At 34.7% G+C, this 18,701-nt stretch overlaps 1 protein-coding gene and 1 long non-coding RNA gene across 5 annotated transcripts in view; both read right to left on the reverse strand.

Moving 5' to 3' along the window:
- Positions 1 to 1,212: 1,212 nt before the first annotated feature.
- LOC129746117 (uncharacterized) lies at positions 1,213 to 4,543 on the reverse strand. Of its 4 annotated transcripts, none has more exons than XR_008737243.1 (4): positions 4,242 to 4,543; positions 2,753 to 4,176; positions 2,048 to 2,395; positions 1,213 to 1,980 (listed from the first exon to the last, which is right to left on the reverse strand). It is a non-coding gene; the product is annotated as an uncharacterized LOC129746117 (long non-coding RNA). The 4 variants fall into 4 exon arrangements; XR_008737242.1 differs by having other exon boundaries at positions 2,753 to 3,339; positions 3,400 to 4,543; XR_008737241.1 differs by having other exon boundaries at positions 2,753 to 2,901; positions 2,956 to 4,543.
- An 8,423-nt stretch (positions 4,544 to 12,966) lies between these two features.
- LOC129749228 (phospholipid-transporting ATPase ABCA1-like) overlaps positions 12,967 to 18,701 on the reverse strand; it is a 40,219-nt gene continuing 34,484 nt past the window's right edge. The window contains exons 7-8 of the mRNA XM_055744168.1: positions 13,495 to 14,220; positions 12,967 to 13,425 (exon numbers count right to left, since the gene is read on the reverse strand). Of these exons, the coding sequence (XP_055600143.1) occupies positions 13,248 to 13,425; positions 13,495 to 14,220 (904 nt within the window). The 3' untranslated portion in view covers positions 12,967 to 13,247. The remainder of the gene's footprint in view (positions 13,426 to 13,494; positions 14,221 to 18,701) is intronic.

The raw sequence follows: 18,701 nt of genomic DNA on the forward strand, positions 1-18,701 counted from the left end.
TAACGGGTCGTTAAGTAGAGTAACCATTCAATTTTTTTGCTTTTTTCTACTCATCCGAGCAAGTTGTATCATACGTGGAATCTTCACTTAATGGTTTTCTCATAAACAAATTACGATTTAATATATCGTGTCCTTTAGATACAATTATTAAAATAAAATTATCGAAAAGAAAATCAGTTTTAAAATTGTTTTTATAGCATTTTATTTACATCACAAAAATAAAATTTATTTGAAATAAAAAAAAACACTTCACACTGTAAAAACACTGTAAAAAGTTTCGTGATTGTGCTGATGACCTTGTTAGTGCTGTTGTGGACTACCGACCCTCGCCCCGTTGGAACCGGTGGAGCCGGAGACATCCGGCTAGCTGCGACTGGAAAAAGTAATTTTCAATTAGGAAAACTAAAAAATTACCAAAAAATAAATCAAGGTACTTACCCTTGCACAACGGGAACTGGCGCCGTCGCCAATCGATCCATCGCACCGTCGGAACCGGTGGAGCCGGAGACATCCGGCTAACTGCGACTGGAAAAAGTAATTTTCAATTAGGAAAACTAAAAAATTACCAAAAAATAAATCAAGGTACTTACCCTCGCACAACCGGAACTGGCGCCGTCGCCAATCGATCCATCGCACCGTCGGAACCGGTGGAGCCGGAAACATCCGGCTAGCTGCGACTGGAAAAAGTAATTTTCAATTAGGAAAACTAAAAAATTACCAAAAAATAAATCAAGGTACTTACCTTCGCACAACCGGAACTGGCGCCGTCGCCAATCGATCCATCGCACCGTCGGAACCGGTGCTGTTCCGTTCTGAATTCTCCCGAAAGCGTGAAATTTTCACGAACGAATCAGCGAGAAAAAATTGTATTCTGCACAAAAATTCAACCACGTGTTAAGTGACAGCAGAAAATTTTGGGGTGCGTTGCTAAAATAATCGAATATTATTCATGATTATTAACTGTATCTTCCAGGCATAATTTTTTATCTTAGCGTCGCGTTGCCAAAATTACTCAATTAGTTTTTTGGAAGATTAATCTTATCTTTTAGAAATGGTTTTTACTCGTTTCTAGCAAAGACACATAAGCAGTGACCTAAAATAAATCGTAACTATTAATGTAATCAGAACCGAATAATTCGAAAGATGCATAGTATGGTTTTTAGCTATGCGGGATGAAAATCAAGGTTTTTCTATGGTCTGTAAGCCCGCATGAATCAGTATTATACTATGACTATTCCCATTATCTTCTTCCCAAGACACCCAAAAGATTACTTCTATAGTTTTGGATTATTAATGTAAGATAAGGCTTATCATTTTTTCATGAAATGGAATCGTTTGGACGCACTTTACGATACAATGAACGGGTCGTTAAGTAGAGTAACCATTCAATTTTTTTGCTTTTTTCTACTCACTCCGAGCGAGTTGTATCATTCGTGGAATCTTTTCTTAATGGTTTTCTCATAAAAAAATAACGATACTTGTAATCTTCAATTAATCGTTCTTCGCCAATATTTCGACGCTACAGTGTATCTTTAAAGGATCTTTTTATGATAAAATGCAAAATGAGTAGACGATTCCCGTTATATTTTTACATATATTTTATTATTCATCAATATAAGACAATTGATAATTGTTTACAATATCTCCTTCGAACTAGGTTTTATTAAAGTCTACCGCATCCACCTCCAATTTACTGCATTCAAAAAGCCACCAGGGATTCCTCGCCCTTCAGCGTTGCAGCTTCCGCTTCCGGAGCAGAGTGCTCATCGAAATGGCACTGTCAACGACGTATCTTCAATTGCGAATTATCAGCGATGTCGGTAGCCAACTGCTCCTTCCATTGTAAAAAAAAAGAGGAATCCAGATTAATTCCCATGTACCATTTCTTATTTTGAATTCTTGCACTGGAAAATTTGCATGTCCAACATCGTAGACAATTGTTCGTATGTCGCCACATTCGCTGCTCACAAAATGTTCTACCTAGAGAAAACAAAACAAAACATAAGCACTTGAAATTACCATGAATATACATATAAAACACTATTACCAAAATATGGCAGCTAAAGGATGATTTTGGAGCTTTGGGCCAACTATAAGATACAGGCACTTATCACCTGACTGTTTCGTCGCTGTTTTCAATGTTGACTCTTCAGGTTCTGTGCACCGTGGTGCAAACGAATGTTTCACCTCATATCCTTCTCATTCTTTAGGCCGATTTGTAGCTGACTAAAGCACTCAATCTAAATTATCTGGATCATCAACAATAAACAATCGCAATCCGCTTAGCGAGAGGGTCTACGGTACCGTCAACACGATGTAGGCTGCAGCTACCGTTGTTTATTACACCTTCAGATCTGCTCAAAGAACAGAGGAAGCCTTCATAGGAGGAACGTTCCTACATGAATAAAATTGAAAATGAAATTCAGAATTATTAAAATAATTAAATTGAATAATAAAATTCTGGTAAATAACTACATGTAATTTTGATTAGATAATAGAACAGTTTTCAGTTCTCTTATCGGAATTACCGTTATTTATCAGAACTTTATCATATTACGGAACTGGCGATTTCAAATTTAAATGAAAAATAAAAAATCCAGATTCATCAGACTTAGTTCTGGTTTTGATATCTCTATTTTTTGACTAGATAAAAAATTTTCCCGGGATTTTAAGCCCAATGGGTTTATTCATCTTAAGACTAGAAAAAGAAGCTTCCAGCAACGCATAAATAGCATAAAATTTGAAAACTTACATATTTCATCACTAAGAAGAGGTCTCCACGTCATTCCGAGAGAATTTTTGTACGATTGAAGCCAATGCCCGGAGAGGAGACTCAGGTCTCTCGAGGGTAGGAACACTTTGTTCGATCGGTTTTGCTGATCGACAGACACCAGGAGCAACCTTGAAATAAAAAAAAAATAACTATAAAAATATCATTGATTTTACCTAATTTACCTCTACTGCCAAAAGATGAGTCAACAGTGCAATGAAACCGTCACTATGTGTCCCTGAGGTAACTTGTTTAAAACTGCTCCTGTGTTTATCTGCCCGGGCAGTTACAGTGCCATTGAAGCTGGTCCCTTTTCCGCAGTTCTGGAGATTCGAATCTTTCGGTTTAACACTTTTTTCTTCGCAGCCACCACTTTTCAATTCGGGAATCCGGTGCCGATGCCATCTCCAGTACCGCTATTGACTTTCTTTCAAACCCAATAGAAAAAAAATAATTTCCCCCGGCGCGGCGGGGGAACTTTGCGGCCCGGCAGCAGAATTAGCTGCGATAATTCTATGCGGCCCGGCAGGGTGGGGGATTTTTTCTTGCATCTGCTGTACTTTGGCTAGCTGGAACGAAGGATTGAAAAAATTAAAGCTTTAACAAAACAATAAAACTTTTTCACTAACCTTCATCGGTGCGCTTATTCATCAAAGTTGTTATGTTCGACTCATACTTTGAGCACATGTAGAGGTACTTTGCCGCACTTGTGGCCGGGTGCACTGTGTGAGCTGCCGAACACGAGCCTCCAAGGTATTGCTCCGTTTGTGAGTGCTACGGCCGTGTCCTCGGTTGTTCCTAGACAGAACAAGCACAGCGTCACGGATGAGTGATTCCAGACGATCGTGAACCATCATCGTCTGCCAGAGGTTCCTTATCGGGATGCTCCGCACGCGTGGCTTCTTTCTCTGCCTTGCTTCTGTCTCTGTCCTCATCACGTTCGTCGTTTGAATTTCTACTCGCTGTGGTGTTCTGTGATTCAATTCGGTGCTGGTACAATGTTCGCTGTGCCGTTTCTGGCCGCTGGGTACAGTGGATGACCTCAGCAATGGGGAAGGTGTCCTGCCTGTTTTGCTGATTCAACCATAACAATATACAATTTTGGTCGTTGTAGAACAGTCTGACGCGTGACCGACAGCCGTGAGTGCGGATCATTGATGCAATCCAGGGAACTGGCCGTCGGGGTAGTAGTATCGAATGCTTCGATTAGTCCCCTGGACATCTTTCGCCATTCATCGATTTCTCTACCAGCCACACCAGAGGGGACCCTCGGATTCCAGCAGCGGTACTGAAACGCTTCCGGCGGATACTGGATTATGTGCTGCTGTTACCGCGAATGTTTCGACCGCGAATTCCCCTTCCGGAACAGTAAACGGTGCACCTCAGGATTGAAGAGTTGTTTATTACTGAAAAAAAATAATTGTAACAATAAAAAAATAGTTTATGGAAATCATAATTGCTTTTAACTTACATTTCAGCTGATGAATTTCTAAATAAAATAAATTCCGTCGTTTTCGCTACCGAAACAAAAAACACGCGCCATTTTTATTTGTTTTGAAGTCAGTAAAGACACACTCTGATGCATTCAGAGTTTTGTTTTAAGGAATATTACTGGTATCTTTCAAAAATATTTGTGTATCATTTTAAGCGAAGACGCATGAAAAATGGAAAATTTAGTCAAAAATAAGAAGATTTGGAAACGATTACTCGAATAGTCACTATTCATGTAATCAGAACAGAATAATATTGACGATAAGGTGTATGATATTTGATTATGCGGGAGCATTGTTTAACCGTGAAATTTTATGGTTTTCTTAAGTAAGATTATTTTTTTTAAATATTTTTTACACTTAAAAAATCAACTTGTTTTACTTTCTTGGCACATTTTTTATTAATTTAAGGAAGTTTCGAAAAAAGTTTTAAAATAACTCGTCACTTTCCTCGTCACGGGAAGTACCCGCACTACAGTAGCAGCAACTGGACAAGCCCAACGGTTCATCAACCCATTTCCTAGGACACGACTAGATTCCTGTCAGCACCAGATCCCGCAAATACCAAAACATCCGTTACGGGTTATTCCTTGGGCCATCGTTTTGTCCATTGTCATTTTGTGCGGCCCTCACTTGAAACTGGAGTAGCGGAATTATGCATATTCCGGTAGCTGTTGGGAAAAAGTTAGAATTTTCAATCAGTTTATTTGTCAGCAAATCAACCAATATGTACAATAAAAGTACTCACCATCATCACAAGAGTTCGCCTTTCGCCTTCCAATCCGCATCCGGCCAGTTTAATAGCGAATTTTGTCAGGATTCACAGATTTTTAACGTGAAAACTGAAGCAAAATATTTATTCCGGAGAAAATGGCGCGCGTGTTGACACGAAAAATTTTCGCTACACGAATAATTTCAAATGTGTAAAAAGAGCAAAAATTTACCAATTAGCTTTTTGGTTTGGATTTAAACTTAACCATGAAGTACACTGTAACAATAATAATCACAAGAAAATTATTGTGATACCGTACTTCTGTCATTTTCGGCAACTATGAAATATTTTGAATTTACGATATACTTCACAGTGACTTTGAAAATTATGGTGATTTCATAATTAAATGCAGTTGAAAGATATTTAGAAACTACGATGAAATTGATTGTTAAATTGAAAATCATTGTTCAGTTATCTTAATACCATGGTCTTTGCTATTCGGGCGTTCTTACACGAACGAAAGTGGAGAACATAAGCATTAGTGGATTTTCAATTACGCACGGAAAATCTTTCCAGTTTCCAAACCTGTGCAAACAATCATTCGAAGTGTGCCTCTGAATAGATGCTATCCGGATTCAAGCTTTTCGATGGTAAAAATCTCACTTGCTCTCCTCTCTTGTAACAATCCAAGCAAACAAAATTCCCTTAAAAAGGCTTCATAGAATAAGCTCTCGTTTGTGTCTAAAGAGAATGCTAGTCAGCCACAAATTTAAGTTCTTGAAGCTACTTTCAAGTTCGTTTAGGTCGCTGTAGACAATGCTATTCAGCTTCTAAGAGAATGTCAAAAAACTTCTACGCGCCGAAAAAAATCCAGTTGACAGATTGCTCTGACAACCAGTTGACAGATTGTTATGTAGCTGGTCTATCATGGTCTATCTCATTGATTTTAATTATATTGTTTTGATTACAAAAGCTACTTACGAGTTGAACCGCTGCTCTCTAGGTTGCAATGAAACTCACCAGCCTCTCGACCAATCAATAGTTCATTGCCACTGTACTGCCCCTCTTTCATAACAGTCCCATATGCAAAAACAATCAAGCAAGAAAATCAGCTTTTTCTGTTTTGGAATATATTTTCAAATTGTGACCACAATTTTCAGCATAAACGAAAATCGTTTGATGGAAAGTGTTCTAGGTTGTCATAATAAATCGCAAGACCTGAAATTTTCGAAATTGGGCCATTGTTGAGGTCAGGAGCACAATTTTCATTCGTTATGGGACTGTTATGCGAGCATATTTGAGACCTTTTTCAAGTCTACTCGCATAACAGTCCCATACAGAATATGTTTTGCTAACCAAACTACTTTCTAAGACTTAAATTTGATCATTTTTGAATTTCTAAATGCAGTTATCAGAAAAAGAAACATACTTTTGGAAAAATATCGTGAATTCCACATTGTAAGTTGAATCTTTTTACGATTTTTGATTGCATCTGATAGTTTTTCGCTTAGGAAGACAACTAAATCCGTGGTATTTCACATATGGGACTGTTATGTGGGTATGTTTCATATGGGACAGCCACGAGTTGATATTTTTTTCGAAATTTCCAGAACAAAATTTCTTTTTTTATTGTTTTACATTGAAGCCCTATGTTTAAAATGACAAACTGTCAGGTTAGATGAAAAATGACGAAAATTCATATGGGAATGTCATGCGAGAAGGGGAAGTGTAATAATTAGTATTTAAACTTAACACTAAACGTACCGGAGGCGGTCAAATGACGGTTTTTGAACTTTAAACGATGATTACGCCTTATATAATTGTTTTTTCGCAAATTTAACGACAGGACTATTTTTGTTTTTGAAATGCAAGTATTTTTGCGTTTTTAAAATTTTTTTAAGTGTTACGGTTTTCGAATGACGTATGTGATATAGGGGGAAGTTGTCTACTACCGGACACTTAAGGTTTTTAAGCAATAACTTCAAAAATATTTTTTTGTAAATATTGGTTCCTCTACTGATTTGAAGAGTATCAATATTATGATCACTAAACAATATTAGAAAAAAATTAATTTACAACAAATTCATGTGGTAAGAGAAATCATTTTATGTTATAACATATATATTATAGTTTTCACTCATTTCCAAAAGTGTCGTCTATGGCCGGACACTACGAATTTCATCCCCAAAGTTGTCACCAATGGCACATAAACGTAGCAAAATGACTGAAATCACTTGCTTAGGTCTTGTGAGTACGTGTTTTCCAATATTGAACATTCTATGAAGCCATTCATAAAAGTTTTTTTGACAAACCAGAATGTACATTTGTTTCGAAAAAAACTAGAGTAAAATTGTCTATGACCGGACAGCAAAATTTAAAGTTTATCAGAGGACCAAAATAGTTTGGTTATTGAATCCGTATCTTCAGCGAACCATTTGAGGGTGCTATAGAGATAAAATAATGAAAGTTTCAAGTTGAAATCATTTATAATTTTGAATATTTTCTTGTCCGGTCATAGACAACAATATGGTGTCCGGTCATAGAGAAATCGCATTTTTTTTTTATTTTCCTAATATTTTCTTTGAGCTTCCGATTTGTTATCTTACACCTGCTGAAGTCGAAAGATAACCAACCAACGATGAAGTTTATGTGCAATTCACATTTGACAAGCCGTAAAAACTGATCACAATATAAATGTAAAGTTTGGACGATTCTCGCCGAACTACTAGGCGAAAGCTTTCAAAGCCTATAATTGGTTTACCTGTTCAGATTGGATTACCATATTTCTAACACCATATTAGGCTTGTATTTACTTTATTTTCATGGTGTTAAAACATTTTTAGGATATTGCGTTTTCGAAAAATCAATGTTGTCCGGCCATAGGAGGTGTCCGGTCATAGACGACTTCCCCCTACCTATTCATACCGCGAGCGGTCAAATGACGGCAAACACCGTTTTCGCTAAAACTCCCTTGTTTCTCAACCGATTTCTACCGAATTTATAGTTTTGAAAAGCTTATAATTCGACTCAAATATGTTTCTCAGACAATTTTCAGCTACAATCAATAACTTTAAAGTTATTTACAGTACAAGAAAAAATTTGTGAAAAAACATGCTTCTGGAAAAAGGTTGTAAATCAGTTATTAGGAGCTCGAAAAAAATTTCACTTAGTGCCTGAGAAAGCTGAAATTAGAAGCTATATGTTGCACATATGAAATTTTTTTTTAAAATTTTCTAAGATCATGGCCACAAAAAATGTAAAAAAGTTGTGTAAAACCCGTACTTTTCAATCAATCAACCGCCAAAGCTGTTCCTGTTACAGTAGAAAATTTTGAAAAAGTGAATTGAAAAGTAGACGTAATTTGTCACATTTTGGCATCTTTAGATTTTTGAAATACGAAGTACATAAGTTATGACGACTTTTCAAAGGTAGCTGTTTTTCGAACTTTTTATCAATTTGGATTTTCTAAAACAATTCCTACACCTAAGCTCAGCTTTGCACTGGATTTTGAGTACGTTAACGTAAGGTTTAGGCAATAAAACTATATGCAAAAGAAAGCAAATTTCATACCGGTTCTAGTGGTGTAACTGCATTGGGGCTGGACGAATTTTTGAAAAATTTGTAAAAAAAAGCATATTTCTACAGAATCTAGGCATCTTCTTTAACATACAAGAGGAAAAAGAAAGTAAATTACTTGAAATTTAATGTTTTCATCGAATTACAGCAGCAGTGTTAAAATCGTATCTATGGGTTAAAGAAAAATTGACGTTTATATTTAAATTTACTCTAACAAATCGTTTTTAAACGCCAAAAATAAAAATTTTCGAAGAGAAATTTGAGTATTTATTTGATTTATTTGATTTGAATAATCTGAATAAACCCGGATTAAAATCTGGAAAATTTTAAATAATATCTGGGCATCCCAGAGAGATTTTATTTTTCTGGAATTCTTTATTTGATTTATGGACAAGCCTGGATATATGAAAAAAAAAAATCTGAAATCTAATATATAAAGATGAGTGGGACTATTTATATGTTTGTTGGTTTGTTTGTTTGTTTGTTTGTTTGTATGCACCTTATACATATCCACATCGCTTAACCGATCAGCCTGAAATTTGGTACAGTTATGTGTTTGGACCATGGTAAGGTTTTAATAATAGTTTTAAGCCCCTCCCACCTAAGAAAAGGGACCCTCCCATACAACTTTCGGTTTTATTCATACGAACCAAAAGTCATGGCACCCATTTTGTTAACCAATTTTCGTTTCCTTTGGCGGGGTTTTTTTCACCATGACCATCCAGAGTTCACGTGTAGTGGACAGCAAACCAAAGCCTGCTAATGATTAAAAACTTGATAGTCATTTTTTTGGCGGGATTTTTTTTTCAAGGGGTAGAAGCACGAGGTTCATAGATGAATTTATGAACCTACATTCAGGAAGAACAAATTTCTACTCGCTTCTTAGGAATACCTATATGTATTGATAAGAACGGTGGTTTTCAAAGTGGTCCCTACCGCCGCTGCACTGTGGTCCAAAAGGGCTATAAGTGGAACTTATTTAGTAGCGCCTCTGTCTTTTATCTTATTTCTTAAGTGTCTTCAGAACATTTGCTCCTTCAAACATGCTTCATAACTTGAAAGCATCAAAAGTTAGTCAAAGTTCACTATAAAAAATTGAAAATTCTAACTTTTTATTTCAATAGATAGAGCTTTACTTTGTACTACAAAGTTGTAGAATACATGAAAATGTGAAACTTTGTTGAATTCATCAAAACTCTATCTCTTTTCAATGCAGAGTTATAAAGGTTTTTGTTTGAAAGTTATTTAAAAGATAGTTTTTTGAACTTAACTATAGTTAGATGAGAATTTACATGAATAAAATGCTCTGAACATTTGTTGAGACATTTAAATCACACGTTTTGCAAAAGATTCCAGCATTCTTCGACGTTTCCTAGCCAACTTATTGCAATTTTAAGTTATATTTTTAGTCAACTTCACGAGCGCATATTGCAAAAACGTGCAAGTGAATTTTTAAAACTAATGAACCAAATTGAAGCTTAAACTAAGTACAACAAATTGTTGTTGTTGTCGTTTGTCTCCACGCGCTTATATTTGAACACAACAAGCATATATTTGACGTGTTTTACGTGTTTCCATGAAAACCAATGTTCCAGCTTTAAGCAATCACCCATTTTAAATTTGGTAGAATTCCTTATAGAAAAAGAAAAATTAATTATACCCAGAGTTATTTATAAGTTGACGGCTGCGATTTCAACGCTTTGATAGTCATGTAGAAATTTAAACGGAGGAATAGACCACTAAATGGGTGATTTCGTGTCAGAGATTAGCGGAATATTCTAAGAAACATCTAAGAAAAACTACAATTGAAAACCTGCAGGCAGAGTGAGTCTTTAGCAAGGTTTTAGTGGAAGCCTTTTTAGAATTTTTTAAGTACAATCGAACCACGCTTATTCGAGCTCCGGGAATCCGAGCTTCCACGTAAACCAAGCCTCCGTTGGTTTTCATACCAAATCCATGTAAAGTTGTGTTTTATCACCTTTATATATTGTTATGGTATTAAATCGTTGTTTTCGGATAGTTTAAAGTAAAGTCTTTATTTGCGAAAAACGTCGGTTAATACATTCCAAAAGCCATGCATTTACCGAGCTATGCGCCTGGATGATATGCAAAACCAGAGTTAAAATATTAAATTTTGAATTTATTTTGTGTAATCCTAGGTTTCATTTATCCGAGGTGGTTCTTCCTCCGCGGGGTTTTACTGTAAATAAAAATTGAATATACCATTTTACGGGGAAATCATCCATGTTGAAAAGTGGGATCTTCAAAAGGGGTCGTTCGCATATGTTTACGTGCTTGAGAAACTGAATTTTCATAAAATAAGACATGGAAAAAACATCCCTATCATTTGATGATAGAAATATAAGGATAAATCAATTCAAGCTTCCTAAAAATGATGGGTTTAAAGTTTTTTTGTTATAGAATGAAAAACCAACCATTCAAGGGAAATAATTTAAAAATTTCTATAAACATAAGCCTCAAACAAAACCTTAAAATGACTAACCAAAGTTAACATGGCCAAGTTTCTTATAATGATGAATACCAAATTTCGAAAAGTCATTTGACTCATTTTGATTAGAGTGTCCGTCCCGGGATTTCCCGGGCGGGAATTCCCGGGAATTTGAAAAATTTGGGAATTCCCGATTCCCGGGAAACGTAGTTTCATTCCCGGGAATTTCCGACATGTATGAAACTCTTTCTCTGGAAAAGCCAGGAAGATGTTCTTTTTGAAAATGTAGTCAAACAAAACTGATTGAGAATATGCCGATTTCTGTGGCAGTAGAGATTATGCAGCCATTTAGTACATTTTTTTTTATGTTCGAATAAGTAAGTTCAAAAAGATGTATTTCCACACCGTATTCATTGAACGAAACCCCACAAAAGTTCGAAAAATATATGAAAAATTGCGTAGCAGGTAGACTAATTCTCGAAAGTAACATTCGTGCACTTGTTTCCCTTTGGCTTTGAAAGCCAGATAAATTTCAAATCCTTAAAATGAAGACTAAATAGTTTTTTATATGAAGAGCAAATATGTGTTTAGAAAAACCAAAAATGGTTGGAATAATCAAACAAATAAAAACATATTTTTTAATCAACCCCTAATTACATGGATAAATTCTTCATTTGACTTATTCAGGTTATTTTATAGTTCTTTAGACTGTTTTTAATATATCATCGTTGAAAACAGTTTAACTTGTTTGATTAATATGAGTTAAAAACATTATGAAAAAAACATTTTGAACAAATTATGGGCTTGTATGCACGAAAATTTCGACAAGCTATATATATTTGAGTCGAAGTGCATATATTTTACATGTTTTTAATATTTCCCGGGATCCCGGGAATTCCCGGGAAACGGGCCACCAGATTTCCCGATTCCCGGGATAGGGAAAATGGCCGGGAAATGGACACTCTAATTTTGATTTATATTTTATGTGAACCCGAGCAAGGCCGGGTGAATCAGCTAGTAAACGATAATCAAAAGTATAAAGCTATCTACAGTGTAATATATACGGATACGCCTAAGATCATTTGCTGAAACCATAAGTTTTTGATTATTTTGTAGATTTAGCAACATTACTTAGAAATCTTAGAAATTATCCAAAATCAGTTGAAAAATTTGACAAGTCTGTTAGTGTATAAAATTTAAAAAATATGTATTCGGCCTATTCGGCTCAACTATTCGGTAAGCCGAATATTCGGCTTAACGGTTTTTGGCGGTTTTCGGCCGACCGTATATTCGGTACATCATTTTAAGTATTGTAGTCTACGAAGTTTGACGAAATAAATAAATAAATTATGCAATAAAAAAAGGGCCAACCTCCCTTTTTGCGACATTTTTGTGTTACAGAAATGGGTAAACGTGCGAATTGAAGAACGAGTTTTAATTAAAAAAAAAAACAGTTTTGTTGTTTATGGGGGGTTGATTTTCAACTTTTTAGTAAGAATATTTGTTTTGCAAAGATATTTTTTATTCAGTGTTAGACATAACGAGATTTTATTATGTTTGAAAAACATCATCTTATTTTATTGCATTTTTATAGTTGCTAACGAAACGAAGTTTGTACGGGATCAGCAAGTTAAAAAATAAAATTTTTATGGTAAAATAATATTGAAATTATCAGCTATCCATCAGCTATTCTGAATGGTTTTGAGAAACTAAAGATATCGGCATTTTAAGATTTAAAAGCGAGGAGGATTTTTATTTGTGCTGGTCACCGAAAACTTATGTATTAAATGTATAAGGCAAGAATGAAGGATTGAACGGATAAATTTATTCAAGTATTTTAATATAACACGCAATTAAAAGCTTTATTAAACAAAGAAATTTTTGCATTGTGAATTGTCAAAATAATTAAACCATTATGTAATGACATTATCGATTTATTGGACTCGAGACTTTGTTTACTATCTCGCTCTTGTTTAATATTCTCACAATTTGAAACTGCTCAAAGATTGATGGACCATATTCATACAGACTATTGGACTAAAGTTTAACACGTCGTTGGCACATTGGCGTATATCGAATAGTTAAATTGGTTAATTACATGTTTTTCTTTCAAATACCTAACGTTATTTGAGTCGAACAATAACTAATATAGTGAGCAGTTAATCACGATAACATAATTTAAACTTAAACTATACATAAATTATAATTCTATATAACTCGTACCTACATATTCGTTTCGATTTCACCAGTTTATATGTCTCGCTGAAATTTAGTGAATGAAAGGAACACTTGCTCCAGGCTTGTTTGTCCTATGGAATAGTCCTCTACGTTCAACGTTTTCTTGCAATTTTCCATGATTCCGAAAATTTGGGACCACTTCAGATGCTGCGATTTGATGTAGTACGTCAGCAAATCCTGATATTCTTCCCTGTTAGTGGAGAAAGGGGGGGAAATTTTTAATTATGAATTAATGAAAATAATTTAAATAAGCTATTACTTCAACTGTGAGTTCGGGAACTGGATGGTGATGAAGTCCTTGATTTTCTGCAAATCAGATGTTTCGGTAGCCTCTCGTTGTTTTTCGTTCGTTTCTTCTTTCTTGGCCTTGATGATGAGTACGAAACCCTGGGAAAACTTGTTCTTCAGATGCTGAGTCGACCCAATGCACTTGAACTCGCCATTCACCATGATTGCCAGCCTCGTGCAGAGAGCCTCACATTCTTCCATGCTGTGGGAAGTAAGTACGATTGTCTTGCCACTGTCCCTCACCCGACAGACTCCGTTCCACAGATTCCGCTTTGCTCCCGGGTCCATTCCCGAGGTGGGCTCGTCCAGATAAACCACCGATGGATTTCCCAAAAGGGCCAGGGCCGTACTCAACTTTCGCTTATTGCCGCCACTGTAGGCTTTCACCTGTTTATCAAGATGCTTCACGAAACCGAACTCTTTGGCCAGAAACAGCGTAATCGGAGCTATCGTGGAACTTGGAACGCCGCGCAGCAACGAGAACAACTTTAACGTTTCCCGACCGGTCAGATCCTCTATCAGTGCATCAAACTGGGGACAGTATCCGATATGTTTGTGAACTTTTTTCAGGTTGGTCTTCAGGCTGTGGCCTTTGATCCATGCGTTGCCAAACGAGATGGTCTCGTCGCCAGAAAGCATTTTGAAAGTTGTCGTCTTACCGGCTCCGTTGGCCCCGAGCAGACCGAAGCATTCGAAGCTGTGGATATGGCAAGGAAATGATTGAAAAATTAAAAAAAAAAAACGGAAAGTTTGCAACGTTAGCATTCAGTTGTTCTAGCCATTTGCATCCTCAAAACTGATAATATTTAAATGTTTATTCTAGTTGCTGAAATTTGTCCTGAATTAATGTTCATTTATTTTTCTTAGTCGCGTGCTCATGCAGTTTAAATTCATCCCAAAGGCAGTCGATGATTCCTGTTAGAGCGAATATTCAGGTTCATGTATGAATGCTTTTGAATGAATGCATTCATATGAACCTATTCTAGTGTGATGTCATAACGTTTCCAAAAAATTTTTTGGTATATTTCATGTAAATTTATCGTTCTTAGCGCACATAAAAAAAAAATAAAACCTCTAAATTCAGAATTTAGATCGATACAATTTGGAATCAAAGTATTTTTATTGAACCAATAGTTATCAAAATATACGCAGAAGAAATCGTGACACGTTTTCCACTTTTCTGATTTTTTTTTACAAAACCGTTTTTTCCTGCTTCGATCAAACTTTATGGAAATTTCAGAAAACTCATTACAATCAACAAATCACTGTTTTTGATTTTTTTTTTATTTGGATTTCAATTCATATTGGAGCGATTTAGGTTCGTGACCACACAACGCGCCATTTTTTTGTTATAAATCACGGTTTAGCAAAGCTTTGTGAGTAAAGTATAATCTTAGAATTAATGCTTAATTTACTAAAAATGCTTAGAAACTCAGCAAATAAAGTGATTTGGTGTTGAAATAGATCCATTCATTCCCAAAAAATTTGATGCATTGAATCCAAACAAATGCCCATATAAGCAGATGAGGTTTGCAACACTGCGCACATTAATTTTATTCGAAATTTATTTGTGCGATCACGTGAATATTATTTAAAAAACAAAAACTACGAAAAAACTTATTCGTAAAAGCGTTGAAATGTGATTCTGAATCTTTTTCATATTCAATTGTCAAAAAAAGGAAAACAAAATGATAATTTGGAAAGCCTTCGATCTATCAAAAAGTTAGTTAATGGAATGGACACTAGAGTGCCCAAATCAGACGACTTATGAAAATCTTATTAGTTGCAAGCTAAAATTGATCTAAGGCCTAGGACAAAGTCCCCTGCTAAATTTGGGGGAATGGGGGATTGTATGGAAGTACATATGAGAAATTTGGTTTGAAGGGACTTGAAAACAAAATTTTGCAGAAATTTCTCAAGTCTCCATCAGCCGATTTCTTCTTATTATAGTTTTTCACGAAGCTTTAATCATAACAAACATTTAATCCCAAAGTCCCATTCCGACAAGAGTTATGATCCTGAAAGGTCGACGAAAAATACATTAATGGTCGACGCTAATTAACAATTTACCCGTTTTTTAATGTTTATAACTGTTTATAACTGTTTTTGTTTTGTGTATGATATGCTTAAGGTTGAAGATCATTGTTATCATGACTTTCATCTAATAAGATACCTATTAAATAAGCAATTTCAAAGTGCTTGGCATCTGTTTCCACGTGTTTTGTCCCAGATTTCAAAGGACCCCATTCTCTTTGATGATGAACGCCCTAGAAGTGACAAGTCATCTGACATCCTTTCAGTTATTGTTGATAATTTGAAAATCAGAGAAACCCCGCCTTGAAAAGGATCTTGTAATACATCATCTGGTTATATTAGGCTTACCAGATACTTTCATAAAAAAGCGGGATATTTCACGAAAAAAAGCGGGACTTTGCCGAAAAAAGCGGGACATTTAAGAAATTCTTAAAAACCTAATTTTTATGACCATTACATATTTATATGTTCCTTGTGCTAAATAAGTTGATTAGTTCAAATATGGATAAATGAAATTTGTTTAAAAAATTCAGTTCTCAAGTAAGCTTCCATATTAGCATACTGCGAACACTTAAGTCGAAAGTGTTGTAGTTCAAAGCAAGGTTGCCGAAAGCATACACAGAAAAAAATACTGAGCTTTACATTTCATGTAAAATTTAATTTCATGTCAAATTCGGTCAGATGTGTTGTATACTATAACGCAGCCTTGAAAAAACCATGCGTTTCCTCATTCGTGTCAATTTATTGTAATTTTACATGAATTATGCATGAAACAATGTTTGGTATAGAACACGTTGCAGTCGCGCACAGGGTGTGTCTTATTGTTTGCAAATATTCATAAATGTAAAAAAGCAAAATCCTTTTAAAATTGTTCATAAAAAACTTTTTTTTTGTTGCTTTTGTAAAAAAAAACTTAAGTATAGTTTATTACTCGATAAAAGTTTATACATTATTGGATAGAAAAAATAGGTTTTAAGTCCAATCGAGTTGCAGTCTTCAAGTGGAAAAATTTTATAGAGAAATTTTCAAAATAGTTATTTGAAAAAGTTGTGTCTAAAGTTTTCTACATAATGGTGATCGACTCTTAGTGCGGTGTTTTCAAGTTTCATGCCTCGGGAAAGTGATTTTTGTGCAATATTTAGTGTTAAAAAGTGTTATTTGTTTTCGTTCTGCATCAGTACTGAAGAACCTACTACTGAAAAGGGGCTCATACTATGCCCTCCGGATAAACTCCAGAGAATTTTGATGGAAACCGAGCCAGGAACTTGAGGATGGCTATCCTTCTTATACCCAAGCTAAGTGGAATATTTATTTTGCTTTTTTATTTGCCTTTTTATTAATATTTCATTAAAATTTGTTACCAATCATGAGAGTCTGACGTTTACAGCACGTTCGTAACCTCAACTTTCCGGGAGCTTGAAATATTTCCTAGAAAGGACTCAACTCTTCAAATTCCGTAAAAGATTGCATACGAGAAAGTTAAAAAAAAAGCAACTCGGGAACTTACAGTATCATGCAACAAAGCTAAGAGCTCTTCCAACTGTTGAGCTTTTCCGTAACACAATGAGCTTTCCAAGTCTATGTTTGTAGAAACTAAATGAAAACTATTTTATTTGCTATTAGTTTTATCAATGCGCATAGAATATGTAGGTTATTATATTAAAATTATAGTTAGAAAAGTTTTATTCAAATTGAACATTGAAAGATTTGCCTTCCAAGAACGCGTTGGTTGACATATGTGTGAACATTTACCAAACATCGCAAAAAGCATTAAATATAAATGATAAAAGATGGCGTTTGAAAACATCGCATAAGGTTCTAGTCCAGGCTAGATTTGATAGAAGTTAGGTATTTGCATGAACGTGACAGGATCTTGGAGAATAATTTACATCCGCAAAAACTCCAAAACTAAGAACCTTATTTAGATTCAATTCAACTTTGATTATTATTTAAGGTAGCGTTTCACAACCAAATTGATTTGAGAAAATGATGCCATAATAGCTTATCCAAATAATGTAGATCGCGCAAGAACTTTTAGAACTTTATATAGGAGCTACTGATGATGAGTATTTTTTGAGGCACGTTTCGAAACCTTTTATGAATTCAATTTTAGAAAAATTAACTATTAACTCTGACATATTCTGTTAACAAACAAATGTTTCCATGCCATGAAACAGTTTCAGAGGTAGTTGTTTCAAAAATCTTTGTGTAAATTTTGAAAATAATTTACAGGCCCTACAGTGTACGCATTTTAAAAATAGATTAAAAATTTTTGTAGAGAAAACTTCTGGAATTTTTAAGTCTAACGAACTTTTCGATTTTGAACATCTATCATTCAATTATCATACAAAATGGTAAAAAATATTTCGCTAACCGAGAGTTGTGTTTAGATTACCTTCCTTAAAATAATTTTCTTTGAAAGATAAATTTAAAATAAACTAGTAAGAATATTTGGATACACTCAGTAAATTAAATGATTTCAGAACGATTGTAATATAAATATTCCATGAATGATACCTTCTGGTTAGAAACAATATTTATCCACAACACTAGGATCTATTAATAGAATGATACAATCAGTTAAACTGTGCAGTGAGAAGAATGTTCTAGAAAAACGATTTATAGCTTATCGCAGATTATAGAAAAGGTATCATGAAATCATCTTTCATGGGTTAAATTCCAGTTATTTGTTCTAAATAATTAACGTGTTTATGTTTGTGACAATAAATAAATTAAATTGATGGTTTATTGATTGATGGTCAAGGACAAGCATGTTTTACAGAAGATTTGATTCCTTTCCACAATATTTCAGATTTTTTAAAGGCAGAACAATGTTATGATTGAAGCTAGTCACAAGAAGTAGAAAACTTTGACTTAATAATTCAGTTTTACTAACTAAGTATTCATAATACCTGAATGAGGTACAGATAAACAAAGTATAAAAGAATTTCGAAAATGGAAAGTATCATGAAAACAGTACGAAAAGTATGTTGATGCTAAATATAATAGGTTATGTTCAACTCATTGCAGATCTTCTATCATAAAAAGCCATTTTGTAAACATTTTGCTTAAACAGGGATCTAGGTCAGGGAAATAAGCTAGTTTGTATAAGGTTTGATTTTCAGTAACTATAAAATATTATTT

Source organism: Uranotaenia lowii, chromosome 2, assembly GCF_029784155.1.
Source record: "Uranotaenia lowii strain MFRU-FL chromosome 2, ASM2978415v1, whole genome shotgun sequence".
In the NCBI taxonomy this organism is placed as follows: Eukaryota; Metazoa; Arthropoda; class Insecta; order Diptera; family Culicidae; genus Uranotaenia; species Uranotaenia lowii.